The sequence below is a fragment of the Sebastes fasciatus genome, chromosome 4, assembly GCF_043250625.1.
Source record: "Sebastes fasciatus isolate fSebFas1 chromosome 4, fSebFas1.pri, whole genome shotgun sequence".
Classification (NCBI taxonomy): Eukaryota; Metazoa; Chordata; class Actinopteri; order Perciformes; family Sebastidae; genus Sebastes; species Sebastes fasciatus.
Window position 1 is genome coordinate 29,704,074 of NC_133798.1, and position 13,592 is coordinate 29,717,665.

Consider the following 13,592-nt stretch of genomic DNA (forward strand, 5'->3'; position numbering starts at 1 on the left):
CAAGTCATTTTATTTAGAAATCACAAAAGTCGACCATAATGCTGTATAGGGGACATAAAATACTTTGAATCAATGAATACATGTAATACCTAAAAATACAGTGATTGTGTAGCTTCATTTTAGCTAAAAAAGGCTTATTTTGGAGTCTGTATCAGCCTTCTAACAGTTTTTAGCTAATCAGTGTTGTACCAAATCTTGCCCTCAGTACTTTAATCCTGCTGGAAAAAATGGCTCAACAAGCATCTCTGCTGCTTCATTTATTTCTGCTGCTCTCACCAGCACACTTGTGTTTTTTGACCTGATGGAGATAAGGGAATCTTTTATTGCACACTGATCAACTAAATGGTTTCTCCCCTGTGTGGACAGCCAAGTGTTGTCTCAGATGTGCCTTTCGTGCAAATCTTAAACTACAAACAGAACAACTAAATGGTTTCTCCCCTGTGTGGACAGTCAAGTGTTGTCTTAGAGTACTATGGCGTGAGAATCTTTTACTACAAAGTGAACAACTATATGGTTTCTCCCCTGTGTGGACGGCCCGGTGTCGTCTCAGATTACTACTGTCTGCAAATCTTTTACCACAAACTGAACAACCAAATGGTTTCTCCCCTGTGTGGACAGTCAAGTGTCGTCTCAGAAGACTATGGTCTGTGAATCTTTTACTACAAACTGAGCATATAAATGGTTTCACTCCTGTTTGGACTCCAGTGTGTTTATGCAGATGTCCCTTGTGGCCAAAGCTTCCAGCACATTCAGAGGAGCTAAATGATGTTTTTGCAGTATTACATTCCAGATCACTTGCAGGTACTTCAAACTTCTTGTTTTGCAGAGGGTTTAAACCTGACTGAGTCTCCTCCCAATCTCTACTGTCATCAGTCTCAGGTTCTGAGTAGTGTGAAGTCTTGTCATGAGCAGCTGGTTCTAAAGGAGTATCTGGATCTGAGTTCCTGGCTGGTTCTGGTCCTCCACAGTCATCTCCATCAGCTTCTGTTCTCTCTGCCACTCTGTTCTCCTCACTTTGGCTTTCATAAAGCTGTGAGTACTGAGCTTTTTCTTCATCATCTACTTCCCTCTTCACAGGGACAGAAGTGAAAGGGAACTTGATATCAGCCTCCTCTAGCCATTGAAGCTGCTCTCCCTCCTGACTGGTCCAGAGTTCCTCCTGACTGGTCCAGAGTTCCTCCTGCTCCTCTTTAATGTGTGGGGTCTCTGTGTCCTCCTGGTCCAGATTGGGGCTCCACTCCTGCCGCTCAGGGGAAACCTCTTCGTTAACCACCAACAGCTGCTGGTCATCTGGGGAGGATAATGAAATGCATGCACACATATTAGAAAACTGTAATTTCATGTTAGCAGGGTTTTGCATTTCTCTTTGCAGAATTAGTGGTATGCCTTATGTATGACTTACTTATGTTTTATATTCATGTCTGTGCTATGTGTTTTACCTGGGGGACAATAAAGTTAAATTTGAAAGAATAAAGTTTTTTTCATACTAAATGTACATTTACTGATTGTCCATTCAAATAAGACCATCTCTTAAAATAATTTTGAACATATATTTGTTTATAGTCGAAAGGATTTTTGTCCAAAGTGAGATAATATGCCGTTTTTCTTCTCAAATACAAGAAACTATGGCTGTATTCAAAACCGCCTTACATACTGCATACTGCGTTCCTCAGTAGTATACAGTATGTGAAGGTTAAAGCGATGTATTTTGCAGTATGCTAGACCAGGCTTTAGCCTTTAAACCAGCTCCTAATCAACTGGACAAAAAAACGAACTCATACCATAACTGCAATATTATCGAAAAATACAACTTTGAGTTTGTTGTTTATGTTATGCTTGTTTACTTTATAAGATACTGCAGGTTTAAACAATTTATTCTAACAGCTCGTAGTGAAATAAGACAAACAGGATCATCAACGAGGGGAGACGGGAAATATAAAATAATCTCGACAAAATTTACGTTACTCAAACAGTTTTTTCAGTTACAGCAATTAAACAGTGGACTGATCTCCCTACAGATATTAGAGTAATGTTAAAAGGGTCATTTTGTCTCCACAGGTATCTCTCTGCCCCGTCAAAGGCAGCTCTTTTTCTCGCCTCTTCCTTCGCCACTCTGCTGCTCTGTAGTAATGAAATAGCTACGGAAAAAGTAAAAAACAAGCCGGTATTGGCTGCTGTTGTTGTAACCGTGGCCAGTACCGTTCCAGCGCTTTGCATTGTGGGATACAGTAGGCAAGGTGGACTGGTCCGATGCATACTGGAGATTTTTTCCGAAACAGTATGACATCCAGATATTTTTGGCATTGTGTAGATTTTGCTTTTGTTCGTATACTACATTTTGGCCAAATCAGTAGGTACTACTAGTAGAGTATGAGGTTTCGAACACAGCCCGAATACTTGAATTTTTCTAGAATTGCAACTACTAGGTGTTTCCTCAACCAAAGAAACTCTTAGTCGAAGAACACTCATACGATTTTGTTGACTAATCGATTAGTTGATTTAATCGATAGATCAGTGATTAAGGTTACATAATATATTCAATAGTTGTAGTGTCTGGTACCACTGACTCAGTGAACTAAAGTGTTCTACATAGATTTCAGGAGTGGCAGACAAATAAATTGAGTGGCCGATAGAAATGTTCAGTGACCTGGCAGAGTGGCAAAAACTTAATTTCAGACCCTGACTATTACTATAATACTTTTACTTCAGTAAAGGGTTCTGAGGTTTCCCAGCAGTTTAGAGTGATAATAAAACAATGAACCGGTACCAACCTGCTCTGTGTAACCGGACATCCGGGTGTAAAACAGCGTCCAGTAGTTTCCGTTGTCGGTGATTCTCTCTTGAACTGAACTCCAGTTCCTCCTCGTACTCTGCTATCGTCCTTTCAAACAGCTCAAATATCTCATCAGCAGCCGCAGTTAGTCGCTGGTTCACAAAAGCTCTCAGTATTTCAACTTTAGACATCTTCACTAAATCCCAGTACCGTGTCCTCCAGACACACTCCGTTAAAAACGGTGAGCTCGCTCTGACACGAGCTGTGTTGCTAGGTTACCTCTGTCTCCGTCTACTTCCTGTAGCAAGCTAACTTCATTAGCTTCGTAGGACACCAGGAGACAGTTCAGACGTTTTCTACTAAAAGGGACCAACACAGAGTCCACTTAGACAGGTTTATCTGGACATTGTGGCTCCAGTTTCATCTCTATCGATTAGTCACTGAGACGAGCGCTGTGTGGCCGAGTTCCGTCTCCGTCTATTTGCAGCTAACTTCAGTTAGCATTCTTGGCTAACGGAGATGATTCTGAGGTTAAACGGCCCGAAAATGAGCACAAAGTCCAGTTAAACAGGTTGATCCAGACATACGGGCTCTGCTGGTTCACTCCGGTTGTATCTGATGAACTACGTGACGGAAAGAGCAGAACTCACGGAGAACAAGGACCCGGGAACAAACCTCTTCAACCAGACTCCGCATTGCTCAAGTTAGACACGGGGAACTGCTTCCGGTACTTCTTCTTCTTCTTCTTTGGGTTTTTAAGGCAGCTGGCATCCTTTGTGTTGAATTGCTGCCTCCTTCTGGTTTTATCCGTCCACTACTCCTACCCTACTCTACTACAGTCTCTACTCTACTCAACTCTACTCTACAGTTTTTTCATTATTGGATTATTAGTGCTGATACCTTAATATGTAAGCAGCATTTTGATGTCTATTTAGAGGAACAGTGTGTAACATTTCGGGGGATCTATTAGCAGAAATGTAATACAATATTAATAACTATGTTTTCATTAGTGTATAATCACCTGAAACTAAGAATCATTGTGTTTTTCGTTAACTTAGAAGGAGTGGGTCCTCTTTATGGAGTCCGCCATGTTGCTCCGCTTTGTTTCCACAGTAGCCCAGACACACACACATGCAATATTATTCTCCAGTCCAAACCAACGTGTTCCAAAATTGCTGGAGTGCCCCTCCGAAGACTAGTCTCATTCTATGAGCTGTACCCAGATCCCCCACCCCCAGTTTCAGATGCTCCCTCTGCCGTTATGCCTCCCCAGGTGCTCTACCAACCGGCGCAAAGCGTCGTTCATTCCGTTCACCATTCGTCTGATGACCAAGGAACTGGAGAGCAATTCTGGGCTCTATCTGGAGCTTGGCGCATGGAATAAGCAAATACCGTGTGGACTATTTCCGTATCATCTATTTTATCGTTATTATGACTTTCATTCTTTTTAAAATGTGAAAAAGTGCAGTATCAGCTCAACATAGTTCCGAATAGCTATTTTGCTTGTAACTGTCTCTCTGTGTATATGTCTGTTTCCTGTCTGTTTTTACTTATGCCCAAAACTGCCTTCATAGATTAATAAAGTTGTATTGAATTGAATTGAATTTCACAAGTTTAGTGGGGAATTGTCTCTTTGGTGGAACTGCTAACAACTCAGAGACATCTGAACTTTGACTGCTTAATTGTAAGTAGTCACTAGACAAAAAGACTTGTAACCACTTGTTTAATTATTAGAATGTACCTTGATTAAATGTTTCAAACTCCATGTCTTGAATGTAAAATCGTAAGCTGCAAAGTGACCAGTATACTATATATGTCATTTGAATGTAGCGCAATTTCTCCCTCTGAAATATAGTGGAGTATGAGCAGTTCAAGAATCAATGTTTTAGAAGCAATGAGAGATCAATTCAAGACCAGGAGAGTCCATTATTTGAAATAATTTGTTATTGGATGCTAAGTCAAGTCATTTTTATTTAGAAATCACAAAAGTCGACCATAGTGCTGTATAGGTGACATAAAATACTTTAAATCAATGAATACATGTAATACCAAAAAGTACAGTGCTTGTGTAGCTTCATCTTAGCTAAAAAGGCTTATTTTGGATTCTGTATCAGCCTTCTGACAGTTTTTAGCTAATCAGTGTTGTACCAAGTCTTGCCCTTGGTACTTAAATCCTGCTTGAAAAAATGGCAAGCATCTCTGCGGCTTCATTTATTTCTGCTGCTCTCACCAACACACTTGTGTTTTTTGACCTGATGGAGATAAGGGAATCTTTTATTGCAAACTGAACAACTAAATGGCTTCTCCCCTCTGTGGACAGTCAAGTGTCGTCTCAGAGTACTATGGCGTGAGAATATTTTACAACAAAAAGAACAACTAAATGGTTTCTCCCCTGTGTGGAAAGTCAGGTGTTGTCTCAGATGTGCCTGTCGTGCAAATCTTACACTACAAACAGAACAACTAAATGGTTTCTCCCCTGTGTGGATAGTCAAGTGTTGTCTTAGAGTACAATGGCGTGAGAATCTTTTATTACAAACTGAACAACTAAATGGTTTCTCCCCCGTGTGGACAGTCAAGTGTTGTCTCAGATGTTCCTTTTGTGTGAATTTTTTACTACAAACTGAACAACTAAACGGTTTCTCCCCTGTGTGGACATAAAAGTGTCGTATCAGATTTCCTTTTACTGTGAATTTTTTATCGCAAACTGAACAACTAAATTGTTTCTCCCCTGTGTGGAAAGTCAAGTGTTGTGTCAGATGTTTCTTTTGCATAAATGTTTTACTACAAACAGAACAACTAAATTGTTTCTCCCCTGTGTGGACAGTCAAGTGTCGTCTCAGACTACTACGGTCTGTGAATCTTTTACTACAAACTGAACAAATAAATCGTTTTTTCCCTGTGTGGACAGTCAAGTGTTGTGTCAGATGTTGCTTTTGCACAAATGTTTTACTACAAACAGAACAACTAAATGGTTTTTCCCCAGAATGGACAGCCAAGTGTCGTCTCAGATTTCCCTTGTTTGTGAATCTTTTACTACAAACTGAGCAACTAAATGGTTTCACTCCAAAGCTTTCAGCACATTCAGAGGAGCTAACTGATGTTTTTGCAGTATTACATTCCAGATCACTTACAGGTACTTCATGGTTTTGCAGAGGGTTTAAACCTGACTGAGTCTCATCCCAATCTCTACTGTCATCAGTCTCAGGTTCTGAGTAGTGTGAAGTCTTGTCATGAGCAGCTGGTTCTAAAGGAGTATCTGGATCTGAGTTCCTGGCTGGTTCTGGTCCTCCACAGTCATCTCCATCAGCTTCTGTTCTTTCTGCCTTTCCGTTCTCCTCAGTTTGACTTTCATGGAGCTGTGAGGACTGAGCTTTTTCTTCATCATCTTCTTCACTCTTCACAGGGACAGAAGTGAAAGGGAACTTGATATCAGCCTCCTCCAGCCATTGAAGCTGCTCTCCCTCCTGACTGGTCCAGATTTCCTCCTGACTGGTCCAGAGTTCCTCCTGACTGGTCCAGAGTTCCTCCTGCTCCTCTTTAATGTGTGGGGCCTCTGTGTCCTCCTGGTCCGGACTGGGGCTCCACTCCTGCTGCTTAGGGGAAACCTCTTTGTTAACCACCAACAGCTGCTGGTCATCTGTGGAGAATAATGAAATACATGCACACATATTAGAAAACTGTAATTTCATGTTAACAGGGTTTTGCATTTTTCTTTGCAGAATTTGTGGTATGGCTTATGTACTAATTATGTTTAATGTTCATGTCTGTGTTATTGCTTTACAAGGGAGCAAAACAATTGAAAGAATAAAGGTTAATCATACTAAATGTGCATTTACTGATTCTCCATGCAAATAAGACCCATCTCTTGAAATTCTTATGGACAAATATGTATTTATAGTCGAATGTATTTATGTCAAAAGTGAGAAAATGTGCCATTTTTCTTCACTAGGTTTGCAACTACAGACTATTTACATTATTGATGAATCGTTTAATTCATAAAGTGTCCGAAACATAATGAGAAATACCCATCATAATTTCCGATAGCCCTGGTGAGCTGTGAGCAGATAGTTCTATTTACATGGGAGATACAGAGCTAACATCTAGCCACATTACAGAGCTAACATGTTAGCATGTAGCTACATGAGACGGTGTGTAAACACAGAGGTAACATGTTAGCATATAGCTACATGTGACAGTGTGTAAACACAGCGAACATCAGGGTGGAAAATAGAAGATGTGAAACAGTAGAAAGTTAATTATTTCTGGCAAGAGACACCTGATAAACGTATGAAAGTAATCAGAGTAATGGTATATTATTTACTGTAAGAGCTGTCTCTATGTTACCATGACTGCAGACCGGTTAACGTTACACTCACCGTAGCTTACCGTAGCTGAAAGACTTTATCCTGTACCATGTTAACATAACTGCAGGTGGAATTAAAAATGCTGTGTATAATTAATATTGTCATCTGTCTACTCAAATAAAGTTTGACTGGCGGAGTTTAAGGGGTCATGCATTGAACATGTACTGTGCTAACATTGAAGTAAAGTGCCTGGAAGCTAAGCTCTAAGTAGTTGTTATTGTGTATGAAAGAACCTAACACAACATGGTGGCAGTGGTGGAGCTGCTTTGAGCGACGGACTGGAGCAAAGACGGCGCACGGCTGCAAAAAAAGAGCTTCATGCTAAAAAAAAAACAAAACAATAACAAGCATGGAGGACGAGGCACCGGCGCGCTCGGGGGCATCCAGGCCGGGAACGGCGGCACCTCCGACGGCGACGTTCACAATTAACCCTCCGGAACCCTTCGACTTTTCGAACCCACAGGAGTGGGAGAAGTAGATTAGGAGATTCGACCGTTTCAGACTGGCAAGTAATTTGAACAATTCCTCCGAAGCTAACCAAGTAAACGCGCTGGTATACTGCATGGGGGACGAGGCTGACGACGTGCTACGAGGGCTGGACTTAACGAGCCAGCAGCGCCAGCAATACGATGCAGTCAAAAAATGGATTCGATGCATATTTTGTTCCAAAGAAGAACGTGATATATGAACGGGCTATGTTCAACAAGAGAATACAGCAGCCTACAGAAACAGTGGACTCGTTCATCACAGCACTTTATGCACCGTCGGAGAACTGTGAGTATGGTGCTCTGCACGACAAACTTTTGAGAGACAGATTAGTAGTGGGCCTTGAAAATTCATCACTGTCAGAGAGGATGCAACTTGATAAGGACCTTACCCTCACAAAAGCTATCGCCATGGCTAGACAGTCAGAGGAAATAAAGCGTCAACAGATGGATTTGAGGGGGGGAATGAGTGCTAGCAAAGCAGCTATGGATGCTATGCACATCAAGAGAGGGAAACAGCTCAAATACAAAGGCAAGGAACAGACACAGGGACAACCACAAGCTAAGAAAACAGTGCCGAGCAGAGCACAAAGCATGCCCCAAATGTTGTAAATCCCCCTTTCATCCAGCATTCCAGTGCCCAGCTATGAGTGCAGAATGCTACAGCTGTGGTAAACGTGGACATTATGGGAAAGTATGCAGGTCAACCAGCACAGTGAATGAGGTTGCGGAGGACATGGATGGACTGTTTCTAGGAGAGGTGGCTTCTGGTGAGGAACCATGGATGGCTGACATCAACATAAGAGGCATTAAAGTGACATTCAAAATAGACACTGGGGCCGATGTTACAGCCATTCCTGAGCAGGTGTTTAAAAGAGTCATACACGGAGATGGGAAGCTAGATAAAGCCCAAAAACCGCTCTATGGTCCTAGTGGAGCAAAGCTGAGTGTCTTGGGATCAGCTACAGAAACACTCTCATATGAAGAGAGGAGCACCACATAGAAGATCTTTGTGGTAAGGGATCTACAGGTGGCACTATAGAGCAGACCAGCTTCTGTGAGACTCAAGCTAGTAGCCAGAATCGACACCATAGACCAAGAGACAGTTAGGAATACATATCCTAAACTCTGTGATGGACTCGGGCTGGTTCGAAAGCCTTACACAATTAAGCTCAAACCTGATGCCAAGCCATTTTCTCTTAAAGTGCCACGGCGAGTCCCATTGCCGCTCATGGGAAAAGTGAAGAAGGAGTTGGAGAGGATGGAAAATCTGGGTGTTATCGAAAAAGAACAAAGTGGAGGTACGCATTTGTGTGGACATGACACCCCTAAATGTGTCAGTGTGCGGAGAAAAGTTCATCCTCCCTTCTATGGACCAAACCTTAGGAATGCTCACAAGTGCACAACATTTCACTAAGCTAGACGCAAACATGGGCTTCTGGCAAATTCCCCTGTCTAAAGAATCAGCTCGCTACACCTCCTTCATCACGCCGTTTGGGTGATATCACTTTAACTGCCTGCCTTTTGGTATCTCCTCTGCCCCGGAACATTTCCAGAACAGGATGGTGACCGAGGTTACCGCAGACCTAGAAGGTGTGGTCTGCCATATGGACGATATCCTTATCTGGGGGGCTACAAAGGAGCAGCACGACACGAGAGTACACACTGTCCTGGAGCGAGCAGAAAAGGCAGGTGTCACACTCAATATGTCAAAGTGTGAGTTTGGGAAAAGAGAGGTAAAGTTGCTTGGCTACATCGTCTCAGCTGACGGCATGAGGCCAGATCCAGATAAAACAAGGGCTGTGCAGGACATGAAAGAGCCAAAGAACATAAGTGAGCTCAGGAGCTTCTTAGGTATGGTGAATCAGTTAGGGAAATTCATACCTAATCTGGCGGAAAAAGACAAGCCGCTAAGGGACTTGCTGTCCAAAAAGAACCAGTGGTGCTGGGGTCACGAGCAACAGAGGACATTTTGCAGCCTGAAGCGTGAGCTCTCCTCTGCACCAGTACTCCAGCTGTACGACCCTAACAAGCAACTGCAGATGTCAGCCGACGCCTCATCCTATGGGTTAGGGGCAGTGATGTTACAAAAGGATGGAGAGATTTGGTCACCGGTCGCTTATGCTTCCAGGTCACTGACGGACACAGAACAGCGATATGCTCAGCTGGAAAAGGAAGCGCTAGCACTGAGCTGGGCCTGTGAGAGGTTTAATGATTTCATCCTTGGACTACATTTTGAGCTGGAAACTGACCACAAACCTCTTGTGAATCTACTAGGAGGGCAGGCTCTGGACTCGCTGGGATCTTGCAAAACTGTCACCTGTGGACCATGTTTGGATCTCGAATGCAAAACCATAAGGCAGAGTGACGTCCGTACACCACAGCCCACGGTCTTACCTGTTCAGCGGGCCACAAGGGACACTGAGGAGGAATCGTCATCATCTTGTGCCGATACCAGCGCCAGAGTCTCAGAGTGAGAGTGAGAATCAACATGAACACATGCCGGAAGTCGACTATTCTGCTGAAGCAGGTTCAGGGACTCTGACAGCAGCAGCAAAAACTCAGAGCACGCCTGGCGTAATTAGAACGAGGTCGGGCAGAGAAGTAAAAATACAACAAAGACTTAACCTGTGAGACTGAAAAAAAATAATATATATATATATAAAGTCCAACTGTGCATATGTTTTATGGACGTTATTTGAAAAGGCAATATGATTTTGGTATTTGAGAAGAAGAAAAAAAAGGAGATCATAGAAAATGTGATTGTGTATACTATGTGTGGAATTGAATTGAACAGCTCAGGTTCACTTCGAATTTAAAGTTAGGGGGATGTTGTGTAATGTAATCAGCCGGTCATGTGACCTGGAGATGATGTCATGAGCCGGGTCAATGTAGTTCGGGGTCAGGCACGGCCAGGGGGGGCGGAGTTTAAGGAGTCATGCATTGAACATGTACTGGCTAACGTTGAAGTAAAGTGCCTGGAAGCTAAGCTCAAAGTAGTTGTTATTGTGTATGAAAGAACTTAACACAACATCAAATTAATGTTTCATATCACCTGGTTAAACAGTGTAATTACATAAAGCCTTTGTGAAAGAACATGTTATATTTATCTCAGATGATGGGAGTTTCTGCTGGTTCTTGCAGACTAACAAGTAGGAGCAGACTTTGCTTATAGTTACGAGGCGGAAGCGAGAGAGACACTCTGTGTGCGGGGTCACCTAGCTGGAGGTTCTCCGTTGTTCTGATGGTGCGTGTCCACAGGGGCGTTTTTTATCGCAAGGGGACGCGACGCTTCCCAACATTGGATGCTTGGTGGGCGTGTCGCTAGACACAGGCTGTCCCCACCTGATTGGACGAACGTTTTCCCGCCGTGGACTGCTGCTCCCAGCTTTCAAACCGGAACCAGTATGGAGGCTTGTTTGGAAACTTTCTTCTCTTATTTCACGAAAATAGTTCACCGAAATGTGTTTCTGAAAACATTTGAGGCGAGAAATAAGCCATGCAGTTGCTGAATCTGTCTTTATTTTGGATCGGCAACGTTTATTTTAAAAGATCTTGGGAGTTTCGAGAGGCGGCGAGTCGCATCGGACGCCCCTGATTTGCATAAAGTAGACTTAGACCTCAACTTTGTGCAAATGAGGAGCAGGCGTTACGACGCTCCGTTTCTCGAAACGCGACGCCACGCTACCAGAATGCATTGCATGGCTGCTTACATAGACAATGAATGGGGAGCGTGGAAAGCTCGGAGGCTGTGGACAAATACCATAACAGGAAACCCTTATATGGCATGCAATTCGTTACCGACAACACCAAAATAAGGAAGTGCTGCTCAACGTTTTTTCAGACCCATTGTCGGACAGATGGAGCAGGAGAAAAAGAGAGAGGATGGTCTTTTATGATACTATGCTGACCTGTAGACACACTGGGGACAGACATTGATGTTTAAACGACATGGAAAAGTGCATTTTGCATAATAGGTGACCTTTAAAGGTTCCGATGCTTCCTCCACCACTGGTTTCCCAGCAGTTTAGAGTGATAATAAAACAATGAACCGGTACCAACCTGCTCTGTGTAACCGGACTTCCGGGTGTAAAACAGCGTCCAGTAGTTTCCGTTGTCGGTGATTCTCTCTTGAACTGAACTCCAGTTCCTCCTCGTACTCTGCTATCGTCCTTTCAAACAGCTCAAATATCTCATCAGCAGCCGCAGTTAGTCGCTGGTTGACAAAAGCTCTCAGTATTTCAACTTTAGACATCTTCACTAAATCCCAGTACCGTGTCCTCCAGACACACTCCGTTAAAAACGGTGAGCTCGCTCTGATACGAGCTGTGTTGCTAGGTTACCTCTGTCTCCGTCTACTTCCTGTAGCAAGCTAACTTCATTAGCTTCGTAGGACACCAGGAGACAATGTAGACGTTTTCTACTAAAAGGGACCAACACAGAGTCCATTCAGACAGGTTTATCTGGACATTGTGGCTCCAGTTTCATCTCTATCGATTAGTCACTGAGACGAGCGCTGTGTGGCCGAGTTCCGTCTCCGTCTATTTGCAGCTAACTTCAGTTAGCATTCTTGGCTAACGGAGATGATTCTGAGGTTAAACGGCCCGAAAATGAGCACAAAGTCCAGTTAAACAGGTTGATCCAGACATACGGGCTCTGCTGGTTCACTCCGGTTGTATCTGATGAACTACGGGACGGAAAGAGCAGAACTCACGGAGGACAAGGACCCGGGAACAAACCTCTTCAACCGGACTCCGCACTGCTCAAGTTAGACACGGGGAACTGCTTCCGGTACATCTCCTCCTTCAAAATAAAAGCGACCAAACTTTGATTTACAGTCCCGTGTCTCTCTGTATTGGTTGTGCAGCACAATGGCCTCTGAGAATTTTATTATTTAATACAGTTTAGTATTTTATTGGATTTGTATTGCTGCTACATTAACCTACCTTGCTGATACCTCTTTTTACACTTCATACTGTGAACCTTTGCACATTCCTTGGACAATTTTGCACATTTCTGTACAAAATTACCACTCATAAATAATGCAGTTGTTTTATTTTAATTCCAATATATTTTACATATTTTTATAGTATTTTTCATATTCTTGTACGAAGTTTCTTCTATTTTATTTTCATTATTTCATACAGTTTAGTATATTATTGGATTATTATTGCTGATACCTTAACCTACCTTTGCTGACGGCTGTGGCTGAGAGGGTAGAGCAGGTCGTCCACCAATCGGAAGGTTGGTGGTTCAATCACCGGTTGCTCCATGTCGATGTGTCTTTGAGCAAGACACTTATTAATTAGATCCTGATGGTCAAAGTTGGCACCATAGCAGCCTCTGCCATCAGTGTGTGAACGGGTGAATGCTGACATGTAGTGTAAAGCGCTTTGAGTGGTCGGAAGACTAGAAAAGTGCTATATAAAAGCAAGTCCATTTACCTTGCTGATACCTCTTTATACTGTGAACCTTTGCACATTCCTTGAACAACTTTGCACATTTTTGCAAAAAATTACCATCTATAAATATTGCAGTTGTTTTATATTAATTCCAATATATTGTACATATTTTTATAGTATTTTTTCATATTTTTGTAGGAAATTTCTTCTATTTTATATTTATGTTCCTTGATTTTTGTGCTTACTTTTATTTTTAATTTAATTTTCTCCTACTATGTTTATGTTATGCACTAATACACCAAAGCAAATTCCTTGTACATGAAAACCTACTTGACAATAAACCAGATTTTGAACATTAACTTATATAAATCAAACTGTGACATTTCAGAAGTTTAGAGAGGAAACGTAAAGACATGTGGAACTGCTAACAACTCAGAGACATCTGTAACATGACTGCTTGTTAGTAGTCAGAAGACAAAAAGACTTGGAGCAACTGGTTTAATCGTGAATATATGTTTCACATTGTATGTTTTTAATGTAAAATCTTGATTTGAAAAGTGACCAGTAT

General features: G+C 42.4%; 2 protein-coding genes across 2 annotated transcripts; both read right to left on the reverse strand.

The window, feature by feature from the left end:
• Window positions 1-46: 46 nt before the first annotated feature.
• Window positions 47-3,553, reverse strand: LOC141766550 (uncharacterized). The gene is made up of 2 exons (XM_074633488.1): window positions 2,772-3,553; window positions 47-1,290 (listed from the first exon to the last, which is right to left on the reverse strand). Exons 1-2 carry the CDS (start codon window positions 2,962-2,964, stop codon window positions 335-337), a joined length of 1,149 nt encoding a protein of 382 aa, XP_074489589.1. The 5' UTR covers window positions 2,965-3,553; the 3' UTR covers window positions 47-334.
• A 1,173-nt stretch (window positions 3,554-4,726) lies between these two features.
• Window positions 4,727-12,424, reverse strand: LOC141766544 (uncharacterized). The gene is made up of 2 exons (XM_074633482.1): window positions 11,685-12,424; window positions 4,727-6,410 (listed from the first exon to the last, which is right to left on the reverse strand). Exons 1-2 carry the CDS (start codon window positions 11,875-11,877, stop codon window positions 4,981-4,983), a joined length of 1,623 nt encoding a protein of 540 aa, XP_074489583.1. The 5' UTR covers window positions 11,878-12,424; the 3' UTR covers window positions 4,727-4,980.
• Window positions 12,425-13,592: the final 1,168 nt, after the last annotated feature.